This window comes from Lasioglossum baleicum, unplaced genomic scaffold (genome assembly GCF_051020765.1).
Source record: "Lasioglossum baleicum unplaced genomic scaffold, iyLasBale1 scaffold0023, whole genome shotgun sequence".
Lineage (NCBI taxonomy): Eukaryota > Metazoa > Arthropoda > Insecta > Hymenoptera > Halictidae > Lasioglossum > Lasioglossum baleicum.
In genome coordinates this window covers 2666301-2678943 of record NW_027469083.1, presented here as the reverse complement: position 1 = coordinate 2678943, position 12643 = coordinate 2666301, and the positions used below count along the sequence as shown (strand labels likewise).

The 12643-nt window shown below is 42.8% G+C and overlaps 1 protein-coding gene across 1 annotated transcript; it reads left to right on the top strand.

The window, feature by feature from the left end:
* The first annotated feature begins 532 nt into the window (after positions 1–532).
* Positions 533–1319, top strand: LOC143219332 (uncharacterized). The gene has a single exon (XM_076445336.1). It carries the CDS (start codon positions 546–548, stop codon positions 1317–1319), a length of 774 nt encoding a protein of 257 aa, XP_076301451.1. The 5' UTR covers positions 533–545.
* The last annotated feature ends 11324 nt before the right edge of the window (positions 1320–12643 follow it).

Genomic DNA, 12643 nt, shown 5'->3' with positions numbered 1-12643 from the left:
TTCTCAGAGATATGCGTGTGCAAACAACAAGTATTTACCAAAATATGACTCCAGCAAACCGTCAACCTATCTAATGTATTTCGACGTTAACAATTTATACGGTTGGGCTATGTCGCAACCTCTACCGTACAGAGACTTTCGATGGGTGGAGGACATAGAGAATTTCAACGTTGAATCCGTTCCAATCGACAGCCCTGTAGGATACATTTTGGAGGTTGATTTAGAGTATCCTAGTGAAATTCACGATGCTCACGCGGATCTACCGTTCTGTCCGAGTCACGACACGGCGACCGACTCGAGCCGGCAGAGAAAGTTGATGGCAACGCTTCGCGATAAGGAGCGATACGTTCTGCACTATCGGTATTTACAGCAAAGTTTAAAGCATAACCTAAAATTGAAGAAAATTTATCGAATTCTAGAGTTTCAACAATCGCGATGGTTGCACGGCTATATCGATTTTTAACACGAAATTACGCGCCGAGGCGACTAACGATTTTTCTAAAAATTTGTTTAAATTAATGAACAACGCTGTGTTTGGAAAAACAATGGAGAACGTTCGAAATCACGTGAACGTGAAATTGCTTTCCCGATGGGACGGTCGATACGGTGTCGAGCAATTGATAGCCAGACCAAATTTTCACAGTTGTACCGTGTTTTCGGAGGATTTCGTCGCGATACAGCTAAACAAGCTGTTACTCAAATTCCACAAACCCATCTACATAGGCATGTCCGTATTGGATATATCAAAAACTCATTTGTACAGCTTTCATTACGAGTACATGTATCCCAATTTCCAACAAAATTGCAAGATTTTGTACACGGACACGGACAGTCTGATATACGAGATCGCTTGCGACGATGTGTATGAGACGATGAAACGTGATATCCATCGATACGATACAAGTAATTATGTCGAGAACAACGCGTACGGCGTTCCGATCGCGAACAAAAAGATGCTGGGATTAATGAAGGATGAGAACGGGGGCAAAATTATGACTGAGTTCGTGGGGCTTCGCGCGAAAATGTATGCTACTCGCGTGCGCGACGACGATGATACCTGCCGCGAAACGAAAAAAATCAAAGGCATTAGGACAAACGCCACAGCCAGAGATATAAGTTTTGAAGACTATGTCGAGTGTCTTCATAATCATACGGAAAAGAGCATTAACAATAAACGTATAATGTCGGTACAGCATCGAGTGTATTCCATAGCTGAAATGAAATTAGCGTTAAGTCCGTACGACGATAAACGGTATATCTGTGATAATTTGGTCACTACACTTCCTTGGGGACATTACAATATCGTTTCATTGCCATAAAAGGAAGTGTTGGGATGGAGATTGAAAAAAACTTTGTTGACCGCTATCTGTAGCAAGGAAGTGGTATGTAGATTAATGGTTCTATAAAACAATGCAATCCGAGCGTCAGGCCGAATACTCGAGCAACCGCCACGAAAACGTTAACATCGTGAGAGAGTGAGACGGTGAAAAGTGTGGGTTTGAACGATGTTCAACCGTCGTCAGCTCGACAACTGTCAAAAAATTGACGAGTCTGTGAAAAGCCAAGATGATATGTAAGTAGAAAAAAGATATATAAAAAAAAAAATGTGAAAGAAATTTAGAAAGATGTCTGAAAAATTAATCTGCTGTAGATATTCTCAACCAGAACCGATCGATTTGTCAACTAGTTCCCAATCACGTTCCGTACGGATTTTGTGTAGAAGATATTCCATAGCTGGGAATTATTTCAAATATTTGGAACTTGGCATACGGATCGGAGAGGACATTTATGCGGAGCTGGCTATCGGTGATAGCCGTGGAAATGAACTTCTATTTTCAATTAAAACATGGAGAGAGTTGCTGCGCGCGAAACCGATTATTCAAAGCAATATGGAGCGCATAAAACTTGGTGATAATTTGACCTTGGAAATGGTTAATCTGAATGGACGGGAGCTAATTAAAATAGCGAACTCAACCATAAATATATATATTACTGAGAAAACTATGTGTAACATATACAATTTAGAATTTTGTATAGATAGTATGTATATAGGATTAGTAGACAACGTTCCGGACGTTGCTGCAAAATTTGCCGATTTCGTTGTTATTTCAAAAAATGTTAGAGTAAAAAATTTTATCAAAACAATTGTCGAGAGCCGGTCTTTCGATCAAAACTCGCTAATAGATTGTGAACTGGTGACTTTGGGCGCCGAGGTTATAGCGCTAGAAGCGTCTAAGCGATGTTAATTTCGCGAGATTTTTTTTAAAAAATGAAAAATGTAAAACTGATTCAACATCATGTCGTCCAGGTTAACAGTCTCGTTCTTTATCATACTTTTGCATCATCTGTTACTGGTCTGAGTTTAATCACGTGATCACCACCTTACTTGATATGCACAGACTAGGATTTTTGAAGGAATTGCTCTTAAGATTCGAGAACTGACCTCTAGATGACAGAATTTTAATTCTGTGATCACTGCATGAAATTGCTCTTAAGATTCGAGATCTGACCTGTTCATGGTAGAATTTTAATTATGTTATGACTGCATTATTTTGTCATCAAAACAATTCTCTGATCACATAATTAAAATTCTGCTATCTAGAGGTCAGTTCTCGAGTCTTAAGAGCAATTCCATGCAGTGATCACATAATTAAAATTCTGTCATGAACAGGTCAGTTCTCGAATCTTATTTTCAATCCTTTCAATATCCCGCTCTGTGCATATCAATTAACGTTGTGATCACGTGATTAAACTTGAGTCATGAAACAGATGATGTATGGTAAGATAGAGAGAGAGAGAGACTGTTATCCTGGACGTGATGTTTTGATTTTACATTATTTTATTCAAAATAAGAGTGTTACTGAAGTACATTATTTTAAAAATTTGTAATGCATATGTATACTGAAGATTAGGCACACATGTAAAACTGATCGAACACAATCTTCTCCGGGAACATTACCTTACACCACTCTCTCACTATAGATTATCTGTTTTTGTCAGGAGTTTAATCACGTGAGCGCCGCTTGATTTGATATCCAGAGACTGAGGAATTGTTGGTCGGATTCGAGAACCAATCTTTGAGTGCTAACTCCACCTTATTTGATATCCTCAATCAGTTTTATATCATTTAATAGAATAAATGTATAAGAGTGTTACTGAAGAAGAAGAATGTTGAAAAATGTAAGAGTGTTACTGAAGAATACGTTAAAATAAAAAAAATTTATTATTGTATAAGAATTTCCTCTCTCTCTCTCTTTCAGGTCAGGGAAAAAAATTGAAGAATACGTTTTACACATTATTTATTAATAAAAATTACATGAAAAGATCTTTTATAAAAAAGTAGAAATCATATTTGAAGTTTTAAACTATAGCAGTTTTAGATATCCACGAATTATGCGACGCGTCCAACCCTAACCATTTTACATATATTTTATTTCCTTTCCTGCGCAATATTTTTTCAATTAAATATACGTCGGGGTATTTAGCCGCGTGTATCTCGTGTTCATAAAATCCGCCGGCGATAGGATTGTCCTTTGAATCGATCAAGAGGTACGTGACAGGATTCGTTCGTTTCACCGTGATGATCTTAAATATTTCCGTCGACCAGTTCGGCGTGTATCCTTTGTCGAACAGAGTTTTGAATTTGCTGACGCGCACGCGATCGCCCACCTTGAATTTGGCGGGACCGGCAATCTTCACGTTGCTGTACACGGTGGACAGAAGATGCTCAGCATTTTTACGGTTCACATCCGCGGGGCGCATACGGGTGGTACGGTGTTTTCGATTATTGTAGTCCTCGATCAGCGTGGGAAGCGCATCGATCCAACGATATTTTCCGCTCAACGAGAAATATTTCCACATGCTGTTCTTCAACGTGCGGTTGAAACGTTCTACGACGGAAGCTTTCATAGCGCTGAAGGTCGAGTAATGACGGATGTTGTGGTTTCTCAGATATTCTTGGAACTGTGCGTTGTAGAATTCCTTGCCCATGTCGGTCTGCAAGTTGTTCGGAGCTCTGCCATCCTTCTTCAACGCGGACGCGAAAGCTTTACACACATCGCTCGCATTTTTACTCTTCAAAGGAACCGCCCACGCGTATTTGCTAAACACATCGATTATCGTAAGAATGTATCGATGTCCCCGATTATCTCGCGCATATTGCTGAACTTCGACGATATCAGCTTGCCAAAGATCATCGAATCCTCGCACGATCACCCGTCTACGCGGGAAGAAACGTCTCGCCGGGGCGTGCAGCTCTTCTACCAATTTCACTTTTTCTTTACTCATCGCCGATTAGTCTCTTTTCAATCGATTCTTTCCAGTCCTCGAAGCGTCGATGCACTCGACTATCTAGCTCGTCGAAAGCTGCGCGTATCATTTCTTGTTGCTGCTCCTCGATACGTCGCATTTGCACATATATTTCTTCGAATTTCTCGTTTAAACTTTTCTTGAAATCTTCAAATTTCCCAGTTATATTTCCCTCTCCCGTCAGCTCGGCCAATCTCTTGTGCATGCTCTCTCTATGCATTTCAAATCTCTTATCCAATTCCTGACCGGTTTCATAACCGCCAGTTGCGAATTTTTGTTGCATATCCGCCACATTGTTTTCAAGAAGCATCAACTTTCCCTGGCTCAACTTGTCCGCGTTCACCGTGTCCTTCACATCACTGATTTTACCAAGCAGCGTATTCTTCAAGTTTAATAGTCTTCTTTCCAACTTGTTGTCGATTTTATGTTCCACGGCTGAAAGTCTATCGCTGAGTTTATCGGAAAATTTCGCAACAGCGTCCAATTTTTCATGATCCACCCTCTGCTCGTACTTCAATACTTCGATCAACCTGTCCTCGAGCTCGATAAATTTTTCACGGAGAATTCCACCATAATTATGCTCTATCTTCGTTTCAAACTCCGACAGCTTTTCTTGATTCTGTTGCATGCATTCCTCAATGTCTTTCAGTTTCGCCACCATCGATTTATCGGCGAGCTCGTTGTCCGTTACGATTTCATGGATGTGCTCGATCTTGTCTCGCGTGTCGTGAATATCCTCGGCGCTCTTATTAAATTCGTCTGCAAACACTTTTCTCAACAAATCGATCGTCTTATCGACGTAGAGTTTCGTTGCCGAATCGTTCTCGTCGGTTGGTGTCCCCAAATTTTTAATACGTTGAGATTTCGCATCGAAAAATTCGTTGTTGCTAGCCATCGCTTTGCTGCTGGCGACAAGATCATCCACGTAGCCTTTCGTTGCCGCGTCAGTCTTCTTAGCGGGGGCTTTCACATTTTGGATAGATAGAAACTCCGCATCGAAGTACGCGTCTTTTTTATCCGTCATGATCACAGCGTGTTTACGTATCGAGCTTAAAAGATCCAACAACAATCTATTGAACGGGATGGGATTGTTCGCTTCCTTGCAATCGAAATTCCGTTCTTCCTTGCCGATATTCGACGTAACGTCCCGAATAACTTTTCTTATAAGTTCGTAGGATGATTTGTTAATGCTCATCGTGATGAGATAGAGAGAGAGAGAGAGTACGACGTTTCCTTCTTGAATTGCCACCACGCAATGACATGATTCTCACTCTCTCTCTCTCGCTCCTTCTAGGGAGGTGGTGGTGGGGAGATGCCATTGTTATATTTTAGAACTTTCTTAGAAATCTTGAAATGAGACCTGGGAGGGGGAACCTCTGATCTAGACTTACCACACAGTACTTGTTCTCGCTACCTAGATATGGAATCGAGCTCTCACTGCTTTGTCCAGTTTCTTCGTGATTTCTGACCTAAACGTTTCGTTAGAGGTTTTCAGGTCTTTGTCCAGTTTCTTCGTGATCTCGGACCTCAATGTTTCTTCCGATGTTTTCAGGTCTTTGCCCAGTTTCTGCACGATCTGGGACCTCAACGTTTCGTTAGATGTTTTCAGGTCTTTGCTCAGTTTCTCCACGATTTCGGACCTTAACGTTTTTAGTTGTTTGTTCAGTTTCTCCATGATCTCGGACTTCAACGTTCCTTCGGATGTTTTCAGTTTTTTGTCCAGTCTCATCACATTGTCCAACACGTATATTTCCACCTTTGATTTAACATATTCGTCACCGCGTTTTACAATGTCATCGACGTACGATTTGGTCGTCGCGTGATCGTTTGCGGTGGGATACGCCACACGCTCGATCCCAGCTCCATTCGCATCGTACAAATTAGCGTTGTTCAAACATATTGCGTTATCGTGTACATATTTTTGTAACGAATAGAAAGGAACATCCAACTTTCGCTTGTTCGTTTCACGAAACGATGTACCAAATTTGTTGACATACATTTTTTTAGACTTCTTCGACCGCCTGATATGCTGTTTCCTGCGAAATACCTTATCTCTTGCTACCTTGTGGTTTTCCTACCGTCACCAACTCGTACAACTGCTTTTCGATCCGTAGTATTTGTTGATATATCTCGTCCAGTTTCGTCTCCAGATGATGAAATCTCAGGTTCCAGTTTTCACCGTCGTCTTCTCCTCCCGAGGATATCGTTTGATTCGTTTCGCAGCAATTCAAACGAACGCGCATTTTATCCAGCCGCAACAATGCCACAATTTTATCGACTGACATGTCGTCAACTCGTAAACTTTAATTTATAATTAAACCAGCCTCGCGAAGTTCCTCGATTATCGACATTATTTCGTTGTTATGCCCCGAATGGCCAGCGTTCCTCGAAGCCGTCAACAATCTCAGACGATCGACGAGTTCGTTCGGATCGTCCCAATGCACGTAATCGATTGGATGGTCGGTCACGCGCATAAAAGTTGGAAGCTGAATACCCCTTCCACTTGGCGACGAAAACAACGGTTTTATAATTTTTCTATACTTGAAACCTTTGTTTCCCATTATCTGATTCCCGCGTCGATGCGCTTGTGTAATAACGAGAATTCTTTTGTACGCGTTCTTATCATCCTCGGTGCACGCCTGCTCGTCGGGTACTTTATTGAATATCAATTCGTAAAGACCGCGAGTCCCTCTGTACCGTAGCCCTCTAATGATGATATCATCGTTGTTGGCCACCTCAAACGTTGAATTTCCCAGCATCAGCTTATCGTCCTGCAGATATACTCCGTACACGTTGTCGGAATTTTTCGTTGGGCCGGTAAAAAATTTTTGTAAATATTCGCGCGCCAAAGGTCCGAAATTCTCGGATAGCTGTTGATTTTCCTCGTGATGAATTTCAGGATTTTCAAAAATATTACGCATAGAAGATTCCAAAGATGGAGTGCGCGGTGATTGGAAGGTATCCTCCTCCTCCTGTCGCGGTACCATCATCGGCTCGTCGTCATCGTCGTCGTCGTCGTCGTCGTCAACATATACAGGGTGTCCCAAATGTGGTGTACTTAATTGAAATGGGAGGTTCCTGAGACCATTCTAAGAGACATTTTCCTTTGCACCAATGTCAACTGCGGCTTTGTTTAGGAGTTATTAACGAAAAACACGGACCAATCAGAGCGCGCCCTAGACGCGCGATGGCACGTTCGGCCCGGCGCGCCGGGAGACGAGCGCGGTGTAACGCCGCGATGCCGTAACGAACAAGAGTTTCTCGAGATTATGTGAATCTTCCCCGATTTGGATGAGCTTTGGATATGTTGTCAAGATCATGATTCTGAACAACATTTCCCTTTACAGTTTTTGTCGGCCGGCTTTAGTTTACGCGATAAGTAACTTGTAATTGTAAATCGGTCGATGTACTATCTGAACTATCTCCTCTCCGATTTCGATGAGCCTTGGATATGTTGTCAAGACCATGATTCTGAACAACATTACCCTTTACAGTTTTTGTCGGTCGGAAGAACTTTACTTGTCAATTCATATGGGTGGATCTCTTTACCCGACTTACGGCAACTTTACCCGAACGAGGGAAAAAGCAGAAACTGATTGTATTAAAACCTCACTTATTCAGCCGTAAATCCATTTGCTGCTTCGAAATGTGTGTCACTGGGTCACTCGGTGACGAACTGCACAGATGTCTTCAGGTATACAACAGTACCGAAAGCTAAGGGACGTACGGCCAGGTCGACGAACTGCACAGCCGGTGGTAAAAGGCCTAAGGGATGCGCGGTCAAGTCGACGATCCAGAATTTCACTTTCACTTTCGAATCGATAAATAATTCGTATGTTTATTTCACACAGATGCCTTGAAATTTTTCCACACTCACAATCACTGTTCACATTTGTCAACACATAGTTATGCACTAATAGTAATTGCCATATCCCTTGTACTGCTGCACAAATCACAACAATCAGGTAATGCAATCACTAGACTGCGGATTTCATGCATTTGCAGCAAACATGAGTAGGTGCATTTTAAGACAGTAGAGAGATTAAAATAATTTCAAAACACCATAGTATTATTTTCAACTTCTTAAAATGATCACAGTGAGAATCAAATATCTGTCTGGCTCCTGTCCCTTGTAATAGCGGCAGCCAACATTAATGTTGCATAAAGATCCGTAGTCTAGTGATTAGTTTAAATATTACTATCAAAAACACAGCTAATAGCAACCGTTAGCTTTGAATTGACAAGTCTTTGGAGATGTTCTCTCTATCGCGGCTCGAACGACACTGATTTTCCGCAAGATTTTTCTAAAGAATTTAGGAAGGGCATTTAGAGTGTCGAAATTCGGAATGTGCACGCTGTAGCACGAGAACGACGGGACGGTTATACGAAAAACAGAATGCGAGAAGGACCGCTGTAAGCTTTGTGGCAAACACATGTTTAGTTTTTCCTGCAGGTTGGTACGCAGAGTCGATGGGTAACTGTTCGAAAACGTCATCCGTCCTTTTACCCAGCAAGGGGTAAAAATGTCAGGTCAGCGTAGCATCCCTATTGTCCTATACCTTCCTTAAGAAACTTTCTAAAAGAAGGACAGACGACGTTTTCGAACGGTTACCCATCGACTCTGCGTACCAATCTACAGGAGAAACTAAACATGTGATTGCCAGCGGTCCTTCTCGTATCCTGTTTTTCGTCCAACCGTCCCGTCGTTCTCGTGCTACAGCGTGCATTTCGAATTTCGACACTCTAAATGCCCTCCCTAAATTCTTTAGAAAAATCTTGCGGAAAATCAGTGTCGTTCGAGCCGCGGTAGAGAGAACATCTCCAAAGACTTGTCAATTCAAAGCTAACGGTTGCTATTAGCTGTGTTTTTGATAGTAATATTTAAACTAATCACTAGACTACGGATCTTTATGCAACATTAATGTTGGCTGCCGCTATTACAAGGGACAGGAGCCAGACAGATATTTGATTCTCACTGTGATCATTTTAAGAAGTTGAAAATAATACTATGGTGTTTTGAAATTATTTTAATCTCTCTACTGTATTAAAATGCAACTACTCATGTTTGCTACAAATACATGAAATCCGCGGTCTAGTGATTGCATTACCTGATTGTTGTGATTTGTGCAGCAGTACAAGGGATATGGCAATTATTATTAGTGCATAACTATGTTTTGACAAATTTGAACAATGACTGTGAGTGTGGAGAAATTTCAAGACACACATTTCGAAGCAGCAAATGGATTTACGGCTGAATACGTGAGTTTTTAATACAATCAGTTTCTGTGCTTCTTCTCTTTTTTTACGATAATCTCGTAAACTAAAGCCAACCGCCAAATAGTCTAAAGAGAAATGTTATTCAGAATAATGGTCTTGACCACATATCCAAAGCTCATTGAAATCGGATAGGAGCTAGTAGTACATCGATCCCATGGATTTACAAGTAAAGTTTCTCGCGATAATCTCGTAAACTAAAGCCGATCGCCAAAAAGTCTAAAGAGAAATGTTGTTCAGAATAATGATCTTGACCACATATCCAAAGCTCATTGAAATCGGAGAGCATTCACATAATCGAGAAACTCTTGTTCGTTGCGATGTCACGGCGTACCACCGACACTCGCTTGTCGGTGCGGTGTGGCGCGGCCGCCCAGGGCGCGCTCTGATTGGTCCGTGTTTTTCGTTAATAACTCCTAAACAAAGCCGCAGTTGACATTGGTGCAAAGGAAAATGTCTCTTAAAATGGTCTCAGGAACCTCCCATTTCAATTAAGTACACCACATTTGGGACACCCTGTATATTTCTCGAACTGACTTTGTCATTCTTTTTCTTCTTTATTCTTCTTCTTTTTTTCATAATGGACGACGGCGTTCCCTTAATATCCGAGAATCTTCTTTTTTTTCGCAATGGAGACTCCTTAATGTCGTCGAACACGTTGTCGTCGTCGCTCGGTTCGGCGGTAGCTGTATTTTTAACTAACTGTTTCAACGGTTCGACGATCGGTTGTAAATTTGCTTGCAAATTCTCCTGGGTAGCCATTTTCCCAACTTTCAACGCTAAATACTTTTTCCGTATGGTATCGCTGGTCTTCGCTATTTCGTTCGCGATCGAAGCTCGCAGCTTCTTCTCCTTCGACGGCATATCGGAACTCCTCTTCTTCTCCTTCGACGACATATCGGAGCTCCTCTTCTTCGATGACATATCGGAGATGTGACTCCAACGGCTCTTATCGAGCAAATGTGTCCGTTACAGTACGACAAACTCGTTAAATCCGCGTCTGTAACGACCTCGACTGACAGGACTGTCTTTATCGATTACGAGAAATCCATACCTCTTTCGCCAACAATTCATGCATAACGCGCTAAACGTTTCGAACGGCATATCGGTATTTACATGATCCTGATGAACGTGTCGCAGGTTCATGGCATCTTGTTTAAACAGAATCAGCAGATTAGCATTGTCGCGAATTAAATGTTTAGGTATTCTCGCATACGACTGTCCCAGGTAAAAGCAATCGACGTGCGAATGTCTACCCATCGCGAAATATTCTCGCATGATATCTTGCTCATCGCACGCCACATCGTCGAAGATGAATATCGAATCGGGCCGTGCTTCTGCGGGAGGGATTACGTCAACGTTGTCAGCAAACGCGAAGTAGCCCACATCCTTCCCCACGGATGAGAACAGTCTGCTCAAGTATTGGTATTTTGGCTGGCGCAACGATTTCGAGTACACGTATACATTGGCGAATCGTAATCCGTTCGCGCTCTCCAACAGGCTAATCATAACGTTCGTTTTACCACATCCTGACGGACCGCTTATCACACATCGTACATTACCGGGTAACAATGATCCATGTTTTCGCATCGCCTCGGAGTGATCGTCGAACGCGCGACGCGTCGGAACACGAATATCCAAAGATTGCTTTACGAAACGCATGCTTCGATTGATTCGATGGGTGGTGGGTAGTATTTATACGAGAGCTCGAACATTGTTGGTATCAGTCCCCCTCCGACCCCCGTGAAAAAAGGATTCGTGTTCTTTTTTTTTAAAAACAGTTTATGCCGCGCCTCGGTAAGGGGCTTTTAAACAGAGCTGTAAACGCGTTACCGTTCGAATTGCATATACCTAGTTATCAATTCTGCGGTCCTGGTACGAAACTGCGTGCACGATTAGCCCGTGGGGACCGTGGAATAAATCCGTTGGACGCTGCCTGTCGCGAGCACGACATAGCGTATTCGCTGCACAAGGATCTGGGTGATCGTCACGTGGCCGACAATATTTTGGCGGATCGAGCGCTACAGCGCATAAAGTCCGGAGACGCTTCGTTCGGAGAGAAGGTGTCTGCGGCTGCTGTGTTGGCAGCCATGAAAGCTAAAACGAAATTAGGCATGGGCCTAAAGAAACGCGAGAAAAGGCGAAAAAAAAACGAATTCTCCCAATCGCCAAACGCGGTGGTTTTCTACCGCTGCTGTTGCCCGCTTTGTCAGCTATCGGAGCATTGACGGGCGGCGCCGCGGGAGTAGTAAAAGCTATAAACGCCGCGAAAGCCGCGAAGAAACAATTGCAAGAAGCCGAGCGACACAATCGCACCATGGAGGGTCGCGGGTTACGTCTCGCGCCGTATACGCGTGGAGAAGGCTTGAGGAAGGTTAAGAGAAAAAAAAAAAAGAAAGACAACACGACGACGGACGTCGAATTGACGACAGCGTGTGAAAGATTACCACATTTTCGCGGGGTTTTTATGCGTGACAATTTGCCGGAACGCGCATGGGTAAACGAGCGAGGTATCGTCAATCTAGATAATAGTCGCGGACCCGGAACGCACTGGGTTGCATACATAAAACACGGCTCGCGTGTCAAATACTTCGATAGTTTTGGGAATCTTCGCCCGCCGGTCGAGTTGATTCGCTACTTTGGCGCGAACGCGACAATCTCGTATAATCACAGACGTTTTCAAAACTACGACGAAAGCGTGTGCGGACAACTGTGTGTGAAATTTCTCCGCGAGTCGTAAAGATGCAAAGGTCATTCACGTTCACGTTGTCGGGAAGAAGCAGCATTCTGTCGTCTCAGCACTTTCCACCTATAAATCTGGACAACGACGAATACGAGCTGGGATTGCTCGATTTGCAAACTTATTACACGATACCGAACATCAGCGCTAGCATCGGTAACAATCTATTCTACTTCGGCGACAGAGACGAAGAGATCATCATCCCCGACGGCTCGTACGAATTGGAAGCGATAAACGCGTACTTGAGGCATGAAATACGCACGCGATATCCTCTCAAAGATGCCGATAATGAATATCCGCTGGTCCTGCAGGCTAACAACA